The 18,875-nt window shown below is 35.8% G+C and overlaps 1 protein-coding gene across 1 annotated transcript in view; it reads left to right on the forward strand.

The window, feature by feature from the left end:
* LOC121428396 (xenotropic and polytropic retrovirus receptor 1 homolog) overlaps nucleotides 1–17,742 on the forward strand; it is a 39,791-nt gene extending 22,049 nt beyond the window's left edge. The window contains exons 4-16 of the mRNA XM_041624996.1: nucleotides 104–345; nucleotides 869–1,018; nucleotides 4,110–4,190; nucleotides 4,991–5,069; nucleotides 5,960–6,147; nucleotides 8,938–9,117; nucleotides 10,205–10,355; nucleotides 12,169–12,366; nucleotides 12,997–13,169; nucleotides 14,768–14,907; nucleotides 15,531–15,651; nucleotides 16,105–16,193; nucleotides 16,716–17,742. Of these exons, the coding sequence (XP_041480930.1) occupies nucleotides 104–345; nucleotides 869–1,018; nucleotides 4,110–4,190; nucleotides 4,991–5,069; nucleotides 5,960–6,147; nucleotides 8,938–9,117; nucleotides 10,205–10,355; nucleotides 12,169–12,366; nucleotides 12,997–13,169; nucleotides 14,768–14,907; nucleotides 15,531–15,651; nucleotides 16,105–16,193; nucleotides 16,716–16,944 (2,021 nt within the window). The 3' untranslated portion in view covers nucleotides 16,945–17,742. The remainder of the gene's footprint in view (nucleotides 1–103; nucleotides 346–868; nucleotides 1,019–4,109; nucleotides 4,191–4,990; nucleotides 5,070–5,959; nucleotides 6,148–8,937; nucleotides 9,118–10,204; nucleotides 10,356–12,168; nucleotides 12,367–12,996; nucleotides 13,170–14,767; nucleotides 14,908–15,530; nucleotides 15,652–16,104; nucleotides 16,194–16,715) is intronic.
* Nucleotides 17,743–18,875: the final 1,133 nt, after the last annotated feature.

The following is an 18,875-nucleotide window of genomic DNA, read 5'->3' on the forward strand; positions in this document are numbered from 1 at the left end:
AGAGGGCTTTTATAATGGCGGGCTCCACTGAGTTGATACATAGCCTATAGGTGGTTCACGTACGTGCCGTGGAACTGCCAATTTTCATTTCATTTTTTAATAGAAAAAGCAGCTGAGGCATCACGCAACTTTGCCCAACTATGCGACGAGCTCCGCCAGGTGGACAGCAAACCCAGTGCCAAGGATACCCGACGGGCCTCCCTCCGACGGCGGAGCTCCTTCTTCATCCCCGAACAACTGGACAGTGAAACCAGGGTCATTAAATCCCATAAGCGTAAGATAACAGATCTGAAGCTGGCTTTCACAGAGTTCTACCTTAGCCTCATACTCCTACAGAACTACCAGGTATTGTGAAAAAGCTCAGTAAAGGTTTGTTCTTGGAAAGGTGATATATTGGGGAATAATGATTTGTCACTTGGAATGGAAATCATTGTTAATTATATTCTGTCAGAATATATCTTTAAAATTACAGCTACATGTACATGTAGATACATGCATTATGAGACAAAATAAGAGAGCTACCCTTGCTCACTGTGTGGTATGCATTTTTGTGTAATTTTGCGACACTTAAGAATTCATTTACCTGCATATATTGCTTTAGATTTTATATTTATTTTTTTCAATGAGTGTTCAATTAGTTTCAAGTCATACATTTATTGTTGTGTAATTTCGCTAAAAGAACACAAATGCACGAGTTTGCATTTGATTTCATTCAAATCAATCTACAATGGGGGTGTGTTTCCCCCCCCTGTATTATCCTGTTGAAGACTGAATGATATTGCTATAATACAAGTTTTCCATAGACCAAGGAGTTAAGGTAACTCACAATATATATCTTTTTTTTCTTCTTTGATTGTATTCCATGCAGGAACTCAACTTCACAGGTTTCCGTAAGATCCTCAAGAAACATGACAAGATGCTAAAAAACAAGAGTGGTGAGAACTTCCACCTCAACAGAGTACAACACTCACCGTTCCACACTGCAAAACAAATTAACAATATCATCTATGAAACAGAGGTATGTAGTCAGGGCCCATAAAAGGAAAGCTTAGCATTTGATCTAAGATTTGATTTTTATGCCCCCGCAGACGAAGTCCGGAGGGGACATTAAGCGCTGCCCCTGTCCGTCCTTCTGTCCCCCCCACTTGGTTTCCGCGCAATAACTCGAAAAATATTCATTGGATTAAAGAAAATTTTGGTGTGTAGGTAGATGACACCAAAATACAGGCTAAGTTCGAATTCGTAGTCTGCAGGTCAAAGGTCACAGCTCATTAAATATGTGAGTTGGCTTCCACATGATTACTTATGAACTATTCAACAGATTTTAAACAATTGGGTGTGTAGTAGATGACACCAAAATACAAGCTAAGTTTGAATTCTGAGTACGCAGGTCAAAGGTCACAGCTCATTATATATTGGTTCAATCATATTGAATGAATTCCTGATCAAGTTGAGCAGGGGCATACACGTCAAATTTCTATTTAGTAATTGATTTAATAAATTGATAATGACAAGATGCTTCAAAACAAGATTGGTGAGAACTTCCACCTCAACAGAGTTCAACACTTGCCATTTCACATTGCTTAACTAATTGATAATATCATCTATGAAACAGAGGTATATAGTCCAGGGCCCATTAAAAGAAAGCTAAGTGTTTGATCTAAGATATGATTTTCAAAAATTGATTTAATAAATTGATAATGAAAAGATGCTACAAAACAGGATCAATAATGTCATCTATCATGAGGAAAACCTCCATTTGAGAACACTATACCCCAATCTATTCTCTTCTCCAAGTACGACAAACCCACTGCCTTAAGCAAGCAATAATATTTAAGTATCAAACACCTGTTTCTTGACCTTGGTCCGAAGATAACTCAACAGCCCATGCGTGGTCCCTGCAAAGCATGCTGTCATTTTATTTACTTACTTTCCTTATTTCGAGGTCGATTTTCTTCTTTCGGAATTGAAAACGGACTAACATTGGATTTCTGAATACAATATGCCTTTGAAAACGTGATTGAATATCGAATACAATAATTTCATTCCGAAGGTCCTACTACAGGCAGAGAAGTCTTACGTAATAGCATAGCTGTTGTTTATCATTCCGTCCTTGGCTCAACGCTCATTTACTGGCCTGTTGAGGTGAAATTGAGACAATGGGGATTATATGTATATGTACCTGGCCAAGAAGGGTTTATCGGGGCTTGGAAATGTTATTGAGATTCTCAAGTGAAAATTGGGGTCTAGAACCGCAGTTTGCAATCTGAACTGCGGTCTTTCTCCAAACGGGGGTTTGACGTAATGTGAAACAAGAGGGATATACATGTAGTCCAGGGTCCCATAAAACAAAACATAGCCCTTCATTGTGTACACTGTTGTGGACCAGTGGATTAGTCTCTACATTACATTAGACTTTGAAATTAAGGGTCATGGGTTCAAATCTTATCCATGGCACAATTTCCTTCCGAAAGAAATTGGTGCACAAGTTGCTGCACTCAACCCAGGTGAGGGGAATGGGTACTGGCAGGAAGTAATTCCTAAAAAAATATATATATATCTGTGCCTTGCTTATCCTGGGTAATACAGGAGCACTTGGGGCACTTTACAAGGTAGATATGTGCACTCTAAAATTACCTATTATCTAAGGATTGAATTTAATGACAGGTTGCATCGATCTTACTTGCAATTAGTCGTTAAAAAATATTGTACAATCCCTCTATTGTACTGTGTCCGTAAGGGCAAGGTCTGACAGATGAATTCCAATCTCGGTAACTCCTCTCATTAACCAGTTAGTTTACCTGTGCTGCCAAGCAAAATAAGCTGTCCTAATCTTAATCTCTTTTGAAAACAGGGCTTTTGATCACCTGAAAATTATTTAATGTTTACATGTACATATACCTTGGTCTGTCCAGAGACTGCATTGTGTGTAACTACTCTCTGTGTATTTTGTGAGCGATATTGGACAAAGTGCATGACAAATATCAAAGCAAAGCACACACTAGACAATCCGTTTGCAATCTGATTTTGAACATCCAAACTTAGACAAAAATCATAATGATCCATGTGAATTTGAATACCTGGTGGGTGTTTCATAAAGCTGTCTGTAAGATACGAATGACTTTATGCACGACTGGTGATCCTGTCTTGTGCTATCTGGTATCCCTATGTAATTGAGTTATGACCCAAGAACAGGTTCCAGTCGTGCGTAAAGTCGTTCGTAACTTTATGAACAGCTTTATGAAACACCTACATGTACCGGTGGGTGTTTCATAAAGCTGTTCGTAAAGTTACGAACGACTCTACGCACGAATGGAACATGTTCTTAGGTCATAATTCAATTACACAGTGATATCACATAGCACAAGAAAGGATCACCAGTCGTTCGTAAAGTCATTCGTATCTTACGAACAACTTTATGAAACACCCACCAGGTATTAAAATAAATATTTCCGGGTATTAGCAAGCCTCCCTATAAAAATAAAAGAAAATTCAGTCTGTACTGTCATCTGAGCAATTTTGCCATTGGTTACAAATTAAAGCTGATTTGTACTCCCAAAAAAAGCTTGCAAAGAGACATAATTTTTAATGTATTATTCTGAACTTCAAATAAGATGACTTTACTGATTTGAACTTTGATATTAATGCAAATACAATATAAGTAAAAAATGGGGTTGCAGTTGGATGAGCTTCAAAAAGACAATTGTTTAATTCCAGGCTGTAAAAAGCTATTGATTTATCAATATTAAAAGTTAGTTCAAAATGTCATTTCAAACTTTGTTTCGACAAATTTTACAAAACATTCTTCATTGCAGTGTTGATGCACTTGATGTGGGAGTCTAAACACTTCAAACGCTCTTCAGCTTATTTCCTCAGATCATTGTGCCATGTTTAAACAAAGCTTTCAGTTTACAGCACTTTTGATCAAAGTAAATGTTTTTTGAACATTTGAGTCTTGGCAGTTGACCTTTGAAACGTTGTTGTTCTAAATTTATAATAACCTGAGAAACATCCATGATTATGTTGAAATTGAAAAAGCCAAAGAAGAAGAAGCCAAACTTGTTTGTTTGAATTTTTCTGACTAAAGACTTTCTCCCTTAATATTTCAGACGTTATACATCAATGAACTTGAGGCAGGTAACAGACAGAAGGCTATGAGTAAATTAAGGGTGCCACCACTTGGAGCAAAGGTAAAATTATACCAGTATGCTTGCCTTCCTTTAGTAGGGAGTTGTCCTGATGAACAAGCTAATGTATTAAGTTATTGGTCATTTTGATATGGCTGATATTATTTGTAAACAGTATTGGGATGAATAAGAGGAAAGTTTTAGTGTATAAAGTAATTCTTCTTAGAACAACTATTTTGTTATTATGACACACATGTGTTGATAGTGTCATTAAAAACTCAGCAATCATTTAATCAATTCATACCTCTTTTCTAAATCGTGATTGAGAAAAGTATATTTTTGGTTGTCCATTGTCTCTGAACAACGTCATAAACATGTCTTTCAAAAAGGTTTGTGGGTTTGCATCCCAACTCCGACTTAAGTTTCGTCCACTAAGAAATTTGTTTACATTGTACTTCCCTCTACCCAAGTGTACAGTAGTTCAAATCTGTGTGAACCAGATTTTGGTCAATCGAAAGCCAAAGTAATAATGACAATTAGTGTCTTGAGTACTCTACAAAGTGGATACAATCACTTTCTCACAATAATTGGAGACTTGTTTGAGGGACCAGTTTCAAACTTGACCCATTTGGGAATGATTATGATATGGTTAGATTTGGGGTCACATTTTCAGAAGTCACAGAGGTTATTATGCTTATTTGCAAATTTTAGGAGCGAGAAATGTAATATATTCTCATTCTTGCGATGATGAAGGCATCACTTACGACTGCTCACATATCCATTTAGGATCAAATTTGCATTAGTTTGCCACAACCCATCTGGATTTTTGGAGCCTCAATAGCTTTCTTTTTTTATTTTTGCAGAATATCAATTGGACCACTTTCAGAGTTGGTTTGTTCCTGGGTATCTTCACTGTTCTGTGCTTCGTTGCTGCTGTTGCTGGTCAGTATACCTCAGGAAAAAGGGCAACAGGAAATCTGGAAAGAAATTGCAAAATCTGCATAGTGATAAAATATTACCCAGACCTCCAAATGATTCTGAAACAATATATTTTTGACATTTCCAAGATTTTGTTTGTATTGTTTCCCATCTTTCTTGATAATGTTACATGTAGCACACTCTTCTGAGGAAAATGCTTTTCTTGTTAGTGATTAATAACCTTCCTTAATTTTCTGGTAAAAAGAAGTTAACAGGGTCATATTGTCATAAATCCCATTGATATGGGATATATACGTAGAAACAGAGATGTATACATGTACATGTACAAGTAGAAAAACCCAAGGACTACCACATACATGTATATCGCATTACAAGATTCATCAAAATCTGAAATATCGTGAAAGCACATTTGCAGTCATATCTGGACCCCGTCTTACAAAGAGTTGCCATTGATCCCATCAATTGCAACTATAGACGGCCAGCAACGTCAACATAGAAAATATGCTTGTTTGTTCAAAAAATTTCTAGATATGAATCTATATCCATAAATTCATTGATTTCTTGACAATTTGGTGTGTTCTCCTTTGTTTACAAAGGTCATTTTACAAAATTCCTGTAGAAGAAATTATGACACTGATGGATTTCCATAGAGTTACGATTGATTTGATCAATCGTAACTCTGTGTATGGAATGATCTACCATGAGAGAGGATTGAATGGACAATACACCTGTCTATTTCAAAGATCAGGTTATCCATGATGCCAAACATCACATTCATGTTAAAAGTTACATTGAATAAAAATGAACACTGATTGTGGGAATATTATGAAGAATATCTAGAATAAAATGAATGAACCACCAGTCACCTTAATAATGAGCATTTATTCTTTTAGGCCTCCTCATCGAGAGTAAAGTCGACAACATGCCAGCCATCAGGATGTACCGTGGAATGTTCCTCATTATCCTTATGATCTTCCTCCTCGGTATCAACACCTACGGCTGGAGGAAGGTCGGGGTCAACCATGTGCTCATCTTCGAGTTGGACCCTCGGAATAATCTCTCGCATGAGCAGCTCTTAGAGGTGAGATACATTTAGCAAGGTTTAAAAAAAGTGTAGGAGGTAAATGTTGATCCATTGGGTGAGTTTGGTGTTGGTGTCAAAGCGCAACTTGGATTGCCTCAACTGCCTCTGAAACCTATTCTGAGTTTATGAAAATTATCCAGATCACATCATGGACCTCACTTGCATTTTAATTTTGGTGCTATGCTTGCATTAAAATTGACCCAACGCTGCAATTGAAATTATCCACTGTATATGTAGGTCTACCCCCCTCTGCCTGTTTTCGTAAATGAAAACTTATTTTTGAGAAAGTGGTGCTCCCCCGCCCCCTCCACCGAAGTTTGTGATAAGAGACAAGATCCGCTGGATGTATGTATTTGAATAAAACTCCAGTGGGTATGCGACTGAACTTGAACATAAGTTGCTTGCATGTAATTGGCAGTGTTGAATATGACTGAGTGTACTTGATGATAGTTTATAAGATCGAGAGTCTCTCGTTATTGTCACTGGAAATATTTAATCTGCCTAAAAGCATACAAATTAAAAGTTCATCTTATTTGTACAAATGCAGTTAAGATATGGTATTTATGATTATTTGGTTTGCCAGGTATTGATATACATGTATGGTATGATTCAAGGATCGAAGTTTGGATATAGTAGTACTACTATATTCAGTTGAAACCTCCCTCACACATACACAGATACAAACAATGTTCTCTTGTGACAAAAGTATGTTTTGGTGATAACTTTTTTATGATTTTAAGGTTACTTAACTTCTATAAATAAAATAATTTGCTAGTTAAATATGAAGATCACTTGAAAGAGGATGATGTTTGGATTCATAAAAGTTTTTAAAGGACAACATAAAACGTTAGTAATATCACCTACTAGTAAACATTTATTCAAGAGATACATTTATATCCAGAGATGAGAAAATTCATTGGTGAGTTTAGTTGAGCATTTTTCCGGAATCGGACGTATTGAATTGGTTATTGCGAAACAGTGGCAGAAAGAAAATATACACTATAGGAAATTATCCCCTGTTGAGAATATATTGTAATTCTTGTAATTTATATTTAATCAAAGATATTTTGGAGTCTTTAATATTCTGTATCAGTTCTTTGTTTGTTTGATTTACTTTTGATTGTAATGATTTAACTTTGATTATTGTTCTTCAATGTAGCACAATCTTGTGATTTTGTATTATTTTTGTTTTTGTTATGTCATGAAATTATGAAAATTAATAAAAACTTCAAAATAACCCCTCCCCCCCCAAAAAAAATGTTGGTCAATATATCAGTTTATTACCTAACGTCTGAATTAGGACTATATGATACCTTCTCTTGGTAATGTTTGATAGAGGACCTCTTAATTAATTATCAAAGAAATTGAAATATTTGATATAAAAAGATACAATTATCATATCCTGAGCTTTTCAACCATTCCATGCAGAAAAATAATACTGTATCAAAAAGGAAAAAAAGAACCATGCAAATATTTTATTTTGATTGGGCACCCAAATAAAATTAAATTCTCACATGTTGCAGGGTATACACATATACACATAACTTCTAGTAGTGATTCGAAATGGTGACATGCACTTCAAGGGGATTCATCAAGACTTAAAATAGGCTTTAACAGGCAACTGTGAAAACCTAAGCACACGTCAATCATATAAATCTTTGTTCATCCTTTCTAAAGTTGCAATGTTAGATAAGATCAAGCACAGAGATATGATTGATTTCTTAATTAATTGGACTTTGATCCTTGATGAATTGTCTGGTTGTTCATATGACAGGCACCTGCCAATCATTTTTGTTTCACAAATATAGCAGGTCATTCACCAGACGTGTTATTGTTCTTTTTATGAAGTGCAAATAGACCCTATCGCCTAATCGTAGATTTGATTGTTACTGTGTTTGCTCAGTTGACATATGTTTTGAAGAGTTCATTCACACTTGCCATGATCTTTGTATCTTGTTGCTATTTTTGTGTAAAGTTGAATTACACAATCTTTCATTCATTTAAACCATGAAGTTCCTCCTAGTGAGTTTGTGTGTGTGTGTGTGTGGGGGGGGGGGTTGGGGGGATAGCAGTTTGCATTATTTTTAATTTTCTTTAGAGGGGGTGGGGGTTAAGCTTGCTTGATTTTGCACAACATGCATTGAACATTGAATTGGAAGTACCAGCATTTTGTTTTTAAATGAAATTAAAGGGCTTTCTAATGGAATACACTAGTGCCCATTTAGTGTGTCTGGTTGTTTTCTTCCCCCCATCCATCATGTTTTCTCCCCTCCCCCCAATCCATTATGTTTTCTCCCTGATGATTTATCCACATAGTCGTTATGAAAGCCTCTATGAATCCTTACAAAAATAATTATGAGACCTGTAAATCAAATATTCAGTTTGTCTCTGTTTAATTTTGTTTGCCAGAGTTTTATTTGTGACAAAAGTGTTATGTAAGAGGCCTCGGATTTCATCCATTTTCACCCAATATGCGCTTCATCCACCATTCCATTCGTTGTTTTTATTTGGCAATAAGTCATGATTGACTATTTTTGCCACTCACAGACTATTTTTGCCACTCCCTTGGGAGTATAAGTCTTTGTGACAGAATGTGCATGCTTTTTGCCGGACATACATGTCAGAAGAAATTTTTACTTTTCAGTCATATTTTTCAGCAATTATTTTTCTGTTCAAAAGGCCCGCTAATATTATTTTCTGACTCGTGTATCAGTTGCCAATGACACTTGACCTTTTACAATAATGATCGCCAGGCTTCAGTGTGTGTCTCATCTGATTATGTTTCAGGTTGCTCTTCTATTCCTGGTGTTTTGGATCATCAGTATCTTAGCATTCATCTGCTGCAGCATGACCAGCATCCCTCCGTACATCAACCCACTCATCCTGGCAGGTTCCATGCTACTCTTTCTTATCAACCCCACCAGGACGCTCAACTACAGGGCACGGTTTTGGCTCCTTAGAATTCTAGTGAGTTTGGCCAATTCTAACCCTATTTCACTTTTAGTGTTATATTCTCTTCTGCACCTCCTTTTCCATCACCTCTCTTTAACCCGTTTTCTCTTTTCCCACCCTGAACTGTTCAAATCTCTGTGAATACATCATCTTCCCTTTTTGTTTTATTCTCCCCCACCCCTTAATATTTTACTTGTCTTCTATTTCCCCCTTTCCCTCCCTTTTAGACCCCAAAATGTTAGTCACATATCTGTGTGTGTCTAATTTCAGCTCTCTCCCATCTTCTGTTTGAGTCTCTACTGCCTCTAACTTCACATTTTAAATTATTGCTATGTTTCAGTTATTTATGGGGGGATTACAAGTTTTGTGTCAGGATAATTTTGCACTGCACCAAACTTAAAATGAAGCAAGTCCTTGGATGAATTTTCACTAGTTGTTGAGCATTCTGTAGTGTGATATGTCATTTTTCTTAAATCACATTGGAATCACGTTGGAAATTCAATCTGTGGGTATTTCATCAACAATCATACTATAACCAATAGTCCATTCTGACAACTATCTATTTTAATGTGTTGAAAAACAACATGTGCCTGACAGTTGTAACAGTATCTGTCATGTAATGAATTTTTGGCAGTTGTGACCAAGGATCATGAAATGGTCTCCTGAATTCCCATTCCAACAAAAACACTGACCCTGAAATCACCCACTGAATAAACCAGCAATAGACATCATTGCAAGATGCATTCTCACAGTCACTACTTGATGTTTTATACTCTTATGGGTGTCTTGTATATGTTTAGTTGAAATGAGTGATTTGTTTATATTCCGTGTTTCTGCAATTAAAATTTAAGATGAAAAGAAAATAGAAATGAGTAAAACTATTGATAATAACTGTACAATTTAAGTATAACATTTTTATTGTAATATTCTATTTTTCTTTTCTTCTTCTCTGTCTTTCTCCTCTCCTTACTTCTTGATCCCTGCTCTTTCTCCCCACTCTCCCTTTCTCCCTCCTTCCACCCCCTGTCTCTCCCCCTCTTTTCCCCTCTCTTTCCCACTCCCTCCCTTGTTTTCCTGACTATCTCTCCCTTCCCATATCTAGGGTCATATAGCAATAGCTCCATTCCATGCTGTAGGCTTTGCAGACTTCTGGCTTGCCGATCAGCTCAATAGTCTCACGTGTGTGCTTTTAGACATGGAGTTTCTTATATGTTACTATTCTTGTGAAGTCAGCTGGGTTGGTGATGGGCAATGTAAGTATCATCAATCCATTGCAATTTTCTGCTCTCTTGTTTTTCAAGGGAGAGGGGGATATTTAAGCACAACAACAACAGCCCCCAAAAAAACCAAGGACACACACAGATAGTTGAGATCAAATTATTGAGTATTATTTAGTATTGATAGTATTGATTATAAGAGCCTGTATATTATAATTATAATTAACTCCAGCAGCCCCCGTTTCCTAAAATTTAGTCGTTTTGAGTAATTTTTTATGCAGCAGGGCCCTAATAGGGTGATACCATCTTTTGAGTGCTGAACACGAGACATATCTCTCAAAAAATATAATTGGTTTTAGTTTTTTCTTTTGGAACTCAATAATATTTGAAAAATAAACTAAGAAGTTCTTTAATAATATATTTCTCATTATTTTCAGCATTATTAATTCGAAAATCTTGAAATCCAACTTAATGATGAGCAGGTGTTAGTATGTATACATATCATGTGCAAAATGATTTTTGTGGAAAGTAAATGATTGTTTTGTACAGTAAATACATGCACTAAGATAAGTGAGCCATTCTGTCATTAGTCAAGCATTTATCCATGCTGAAATTCATGCACATTTCCTCATGTGCCTAACTGTATTTGATATTTCAACCCTAAATAGACTGAGCCATTTTGACACCTAAGAAGACTGTGGGGGTATGATCTCGGCCGTCGATTGCGCGATCGCAACGAAACTTGGCACGCACGTTATCCATGGCATATTCTACAAAAGTATAAGGTCAAATTTTGCAAAAAATCTCATTGCTAATTTATGCATAAAATCAAGTTTGCTCTAATTACCTAAATAATACCCATTTGGTACACAGACTCTTTTCGGGGATCTGATCAAATGTACTTTTTTAAAATTACCACATCACATTTATTGTGTTATGTATTTTGTCATTTTCTAACTTTCTTATGTATTTCTTTTTTTTTTTTTTTTTTTTTTCAATGGAATTCGCTGGGGACTTATTTTGACCATAAACAAGATATAATTGATTGAATTTAATCAGTATGAATCTTGGCCAAAAATACTATTTGCATCGGTTTTGTCCACAAATTCATGTTTTTGAGTAATTTTGGGCCTGCATGCACTTACAAAATATTGGCTAATATCGGAACCGTGTATTTGGTCTCAAAAGTTGCGTGAGACTTGAAAGTAAAAAGTCAGTGAGGGATGCGATCAAAAAATTTTGAGCAGCGGATTTATCGCAAAAAATAAAGAGTTGCGTTTAAACGCAAGTCATTATGCATTCTGAGCTGCTTAGTCTTGTAATATTGTCCTTCTTGCATGATAACACACTAATTCACCACTCAGTACCTTCATACCACACTAATTATGTTACCAAGTATAAAAACAAGTACTTTCCTCTCAAAAACATTGTAGTTTCTCTGAATGAATAAAATTATAGGCAAATTCATTTTCTGTTTAATTGATTGTCATTTCAAAATGTGTATTTTATTAGACTAATTATTCATAACACATCGTCAATATGAGACCACACGCACACAGTGTTTGTCAGTTGGCCCCCTCCCCTTTAAACATATTCAGCTACTGTGTACTTACATCATTTCATTATGTTTGGCAATGTAAGCTATGTCAGAACCTGGAAGAGCTAGATCTTTGATGATATGATCACAGTTTAGCTTGATTTTGAAGAATTTCTTTCAAAGTATTGTTCACTTGGGCTGCCCAACTAACAGTATATATAAAAAGTTGTTATTTTCATCTCTTGTTATGATTATATTCACTCTTAAGTGCTGGTAGCAATATGCACTTTATTCTGTTTCTTTATCTTGCAGGTAAATTATCCTGTTTATCTTCCTACTCTCACGCGATACGGGCAGTAGTGGCGTGCCTTCCTGCGTGGTTCCGGTTTGCGCAGTGTTTACGCCGTTACCGCGACTCCAAGAAAGCATTCCCCCATCTCGTCAACGCAGGGAAATATTCAACCACATTTTTCGTGGTCCTCTTCTCAGCGCTAGTGCATGTAAGAAGAGGTTAGTATTATGGCAGAGTCATAACGCTTAAACACTGTTCAAACCACTGCTTGAAGCATAAACGTTTTATTTAACAACTGTTTAACAGTATGGAATACAAAATACTCAAAAGTTGCAGAAATGTCAAATTTCTCACTTTTTAGTCCATGAATTAGTCATTTATTTTCCATATTTCCTTGAAAGTTGTTTTGATTTTATTGGAAACTATCACGAAAATGAAGAACGTCCCCTTCTTTCGTGAGTGTGAAAGATCGTTTCCAATGGATATCTGACTAGATCTGATAACACAAATAACAGCATGTGGGACAAAAATATGCCAAATTCTATCCAAGCAAATTAAGACTTCATACTTACAAGCAGTACTTCAACAAGACATTTTATACTTCCGGAAAAGCCAAGACTAATAAGAAATTTAATTGTTCATATCAATATTATTCATGATCTCGGTGTCCTTTTCTTGACTTGAAAAAAAAAGGATTATTACTAAATGATAATTTTCTTCCCAACATTCAAATTTGCTCTAAAATTTGTAGACCTTCATGCCTTATTTTTTTTATACTAGGTCTAAAGTGCTATGGTTATATAGAACAATGAATTTGACATCGATTCTTGTTTTTCCTTGATTTCCAGATCAAGAACTACATGAGCATTTTTACCAGGATCCGTTATACTGTTTATGGATCTTCAGTGCTTTCTGCAGCTCCTGTTACACCCTAACATGGGATATCAAAATGGACTGGGGGCTCTTAGAGAAGAAATCCTACAATAAATTACTAAGGGATGAAATTGTTTATCCAGAAAAGGTGAGACAAGCTACAGATCATTGTTGGGCTTTTATAATATCTCATAATATAATTTTTGTAAGAAAGCTCAAAAGAATCTTGATTTTAGAGTCATGAAATGAGTGGCAAGCTTCCTTGGCTTAGAGAGATTTCTCTACAGGGCTTTGTTGCATAAATGTTATTTTTATGGTAACTTTGTCATGCAATGGTAGCTACCATGGTAACGCTAATCAACAGCGAATAGAAATCGAGGATTCCTTGCAAGTTACCATTGCATGGCAAAGTTCCAATAATAGTAACTTGCATGCAACAGGGCCCAGAAATTAGGAGTGTGTTTTCGAGAAGTTTGTGGTTGCTAACGTTGCCATATTCAGTTCTGAAATACTTTTTCGTATGAGCTGTCCTGAAAATGTTTTAATAGCCAAACAACTAAACAATACACAAAGTCAATATGTTTACTAATTCCAGATTTATTCATTTGGTATTATAATTATACCTAGGCTGATCCATTGTCTAAACTAGAAGATTAAACCACACTGGGCTTCATAATATTTCTTCTATATTTATGGCAACTATAATGTATTAATTCATGAAAATTTATATTTTTTATTGTCCCATTCCAATTTCATGACTCAATTGAATTTTTTTATTCTCCTGTTTAAAAATAATTTTTAATAGGTGAATGAGTTGACAACTGGCAGTCCATAAAAGTGTTGTTTACATTAACCCAGGTTTAAAGGTCCTATGAAATACAGCAAAGATGCTGATTTATTTGTTAGCTTAGTGGTTACTAACTACGATTCCATCAAAATTTTACCTGAAAACATCCCACATCAGGTTCAAAGGCAGTTTTATATTGCCCACAAAAAATTCAGCCCGATTCGGTTTCTTATATCACGTGACAATTATGATGTCAGGGAAGAAAGCTGCTGAGTGTTGCTGACGTTTGGAGCGTGAAGTGCCTATTGTGGTTGCACGTGTGGATTCAAAGTAAATAAATTGAATTGCTGGAATGATATTCAGAACCTGAATCTTCATAGTCTGAAGAATCAGACGCAGCTGATGACGATGCTGTAGCCAAACCTCATAAAAATCTGTTAAGGATGAGCTCGGTCGAAACAGCAACTACACGGGGAATGTTCAATGACGTCACAATGATTGACAGGTTGATTGGTCGACTCTTTCGAAAATTTTAGTGGGCGTTCCCGTTGAAGTTCATTTCCATGGAATAACTCAACACCGGTTTGTCGTACACAGGAACCGATGGCAAATTCGTATTTTTCAAGTAAAACTACCTAATAATAGATATGTATCTAGAATAAGATGGAATTGGTGTCATAGGACCTTTAACTAAACCATGGCTATCAAAATACCACCAATTACGTTTATGTTGTCACAAAATGAAGGGGGGGGGGCGTATGAATATTCCCTGTTGTATTTGATAAATGATGCATATCATGTGTTGTATATTGTGTTTGGTAAATAATGCCTATCACTATTTGTCAGATCACATTCATTTGGTATGCTACATGTACTGTATACCAAATATTAATTAATAAATGTATGTTAAGCATTACTGTGTGTTGGAACGTAAGCATTTCCGTCATTGATCTTTGTAGGTGTATTATTTTGCAATGGTAGAAGACTTGGTGCTCCGTTTCATCTGGTCTGTCAATAATACGATAGGACAGATGGACATCGGCCGAGGTCGCAATGGACTCATCATCTCCTCCATTTTATGTTTCTTAGAAGTTATAAGGTATGATGAAGGTATTAGGATGTTTCTCAATTCACAAGAGAGCTAGGTGTTGCATATTTATTTGATTTATTTGATGGACTTCCATGTGAAAATGTATTATTTCTTCATATTTTATTTTTTGGTCAAATTTTGGCTTTGATATGAAATTTAAGAATTGAATCATGCTTTGGTTGTAATATATTTGTATAATTTTCTTCATGGGTTATATATTCATCTGTATTTTAAGTCAAATTCTAATAAGAAAATTCAATTTTGAACTATAATTCATGTCTGTTTTCTCGCCTATTTCAATTTCTCATTAATGCAATCCTTTTTTTCCCCATATATAAATATAATCATATGCTATATACATATATATGTATTTATATATTTTTTTTCAACAATATATTTTGCCATGATTGATCAGCAAAGGCTTAAAGTTAATTGGTTACTGATCCTGCAGTTAGAAAGTGATCCTACATTTGTGAATTGGCAGTTAAAAGCTATCTGTATCTGAATCAAACATGAAAATACAATTTCCAGCAACAAACATGTTATATCATATAGGATACAATGTCCAAATTCATTGATTTTATAACTTTTTTTATGTTTTTTTTAATGTCTTTTGATCTTGTCACATGTAGGAGATTTATATGGAACTTCTTCCGGTTGGAAAACGAGCATCTCAACAACTGTGGTCAGTTCAGAGCAGTTCGAGATATCTCAATCAAACCAGCAAAGGAGGATGAGAACAACCCTATGAAGGTATGTTTAACAAACTCCCATTGTTAGCATATGACATGTGGAGTGCTGTGGCCCAGTGGACTAGCCTCTGGACTTTGAAATAGGGTGGTTATAATCCCAGCACCCCCTCCCTATGTCATGCAATTTTTTGTGACTTAGAATATATTACATTTTTTCAAAAGAATATATACGTATATTGAAGAAAAATGTGATCAATGTTATGTAATACATTTTGCATGACCCAAATAATGCATGACACAGATCAATCCATTGTGGCATCCTTTAAAACGTGTGGAGTAGGATAAGTGTTGCTTTAATGTACGTATCTTTAGTAGGTACTTTTTTTTCAACTTGCTTTTTGTAAACAAATATTATACATATGTATTTGTGATGTTCTGTGTTGAATGGATGCCTGAACAATAGCCAGTGTAGGTTTTTATATAGTTGTTTTTGTTTCTTTTCTTTTGTATACAGGTTGAGGAGATGATGGATAATGAAGAATTTGTGCCTCTATGCAAACACAAACCTCCCAGCGAGGTACGCAGGAGAATAAGTGTAAGAAGGTGAGTCCTAGACCATTTATTTTTTTTCAGGTTTTATTTGATTATTTGTATTACTTCAAATTGGTAATGAGGTTGTCTTCTGTCAATGGTGTGGTGAATGTGTAATTTTATGTACATGTAAATGAGTTTGTAGATTCTACATGTTCCATTGCCGTGATGGGCAAAGTCAGGGCCCTGTCTTACAAAGAGTTACAATTGATCCAATCAATCGTAATTCTGTGGAAAGCCATCAGAGTCATAATTTTTTTTCTACAGGAAATTCGCACAATCTCCTTAAAGCAAAGAGAATCACACTGAACCTTTAAGAGAACAATAAATGTATGAATGTACATTATATCTAGAAAATATTTTGAACAAATTTGCATCTATAGATGTTGCCATTGCTGGCCGTCCATAGTTGTGATTGATCGCATCGATCGTAACTCTTTGTAAGATGGGGCCTCGATATTCTACACCACCACTTGAGAGATGATTTATTATTTGAATAATCTATTCTATCTTTGCTTTATATTTTATCTCTAGTTGTGACGGAGTGGAGAACAATCACGTTGGTCTTTCAGTGCCCCTCCTTTCATCCAGTCCCGAGTGCATTCCAAAGCGGCCTTCTGTTGTTCGCTTCCAGATAGGTGACAACGACAGCCGAGCATCGAAGACCAGTGTAGCCCAGGTTGGTTTGTATGAAGATGGCAGTAATGATGACGATGATGAAAATAGCAGTGAGAATACTAACCACAGGGATATGCTTGTATGATTTGCTTTGCTGAATTTAGGATTTATATGACATGTTTTGGGATTTTATGCTGTATGTGGCGAGCTGACTCTCACTCTATTACATGTATCTTATCTTTGCTCACTTCAGCATTTTATGACCATATTTAGGTAGAGCATGGTGGAAAACATTGGTAGTACAAGGTATGCATTTGCCAAATAAATACCCATAGACCCCATTTTAATCTTTCTGAAGTCACTTGAGTGACAACTCTTTGGAACCTGTCAAATTTACACTCTGATATATATCTAATGGAGGTAAGAAGTCTTTACATGGCCATATATCTGGCCCTGAAGGACCAATTCCCACCACATTTGGGTCATTGGTGCTTTACATCATGCTCTGCTAGGATATGGTGTCAAAATGCTGAAATGCAAAACAAGACTTTATGACATAACATTTATACTCTGTTACTCCTTGGGGTGTGTTGGGAATGCTATCAAGCTGCCAATTCTGGACCAATATCCTAGCAAAAAAAAAGAAGGAGACCAACGCAATCTCAGATGTCGAAATACTCAATATCATGAATAAAAATGTGTTGCCCTCGACTTAAACCAAGTACTAGACTTCAACCAAATGCACTCTTATACCTTAACCTTAATGTTAACTGGAATGATCAAAATCTGATATGTAATCCTATACTTTTGTAAAGGAAAGTGGACCAATCATTACAGGTGAAAATACATAATTACAAACACTATTCACTCTGGGGGCCGTTTCATAAAGCTGTTCGTAAGTTAAGAGCGACTTGAAGGATACTGGTGAACCTTTCTTACGCGCTTAACCATCGCCAATGAATATACCATTTAGCACAAGAAAGGATCACCAGTCGTTCTTAACTTACGAACAGCTTTATGAAACACCCACCTGGATAAGAATCATCATTTATTTTTGAACGGCAGCTTTAATCAGTCTGGAAACACCATCAGATTATTGATTCACTTTTGTAATAGATATTGTGCAATGTGATATTATGGGGATGATGATGGGCATGGAGTTGGTAAGGAAGGTTCAATGAGTCATATTATGTGTCATGTTTTATGCAATAGTTGATTTGAGGATATCCCACAGGGATGTTTAGGTACATCAGCAGGAACTGAATATTATGCATTCATGCTGTTAACTACTTTGAGCTCTTGTGTTGACTTGTTCAGGGTTAAAGCTTAGTAACACTTGTGGCTGTGAATTGGGAAGAGAACAATTGGGGTTTTCAATGAAAGAAACTTGACAGGATTTCTTATTAACGTATTCATGATTAAGTATTGAAGCAACACAAACCATAAAACCCGGTTTGCATGAATACCTCATAATGCTTTTTCAATCAATTTACTTTGATAAGCAAAGGTGCAAACAAGCATCCCTGTGGGACATCAATGAGTATACACCCTTCTCAGTGAGAAGCTCAGATAAGAAATGCAATATTTTAAATCTTATGGATTAGGGTGAATCACAGTTCGATTGACTTTGTCAGTGATGCTGCAAGTTTCTCATCATCACTGATGATTGAGTGAAGCATTAATCAATTTAATGATTTGGATAAACCTCCCAGAACAAGTGTTTCAAAAAGTTGGTAATAATCAGTTCCACTTTTATAAATAGAGGGTTCCCAGATGACCTCATGATGGTTTAGAATGAAGAAGTATGACATTGACTCATGTGTATTAAACCATTTAAATGGTGATTTTATCACAGTTTTGAAGCACAGGTGTTACTCATGGCTGCTTTTGGATTCTGGGCCCCATCTTAAAAAGAGTAACGATTGATCTGATTAACCTCAAGTATATGGAAATCCATCAGTGTCATAATTTTTCCTCAGGAAATTTGCACAATGTCCTTTGAAAACAAAGAGAAGCATATTGAGTTTCCCCCAACCAGTGATCGTATGAATTTACATGATGTCTAGGAAATATTTT

The sequence above is a fragment of the Lytechinus variegatus genome, chromosome 15, assembly GCF_018143015.1.
Source record: "Lytechinus variegatus isolate NC3 chromosome 15, Lvar_3.0, whole genome shotgun sequence".
In the NCBI taxonomy this organism is placed as follows: Eukaryota; Metazoa; Echinodermata; class Echinoidea; order Temnopleuroida; family Toxopneustidae; genus Lytechinus; species Lytechinus variegatus.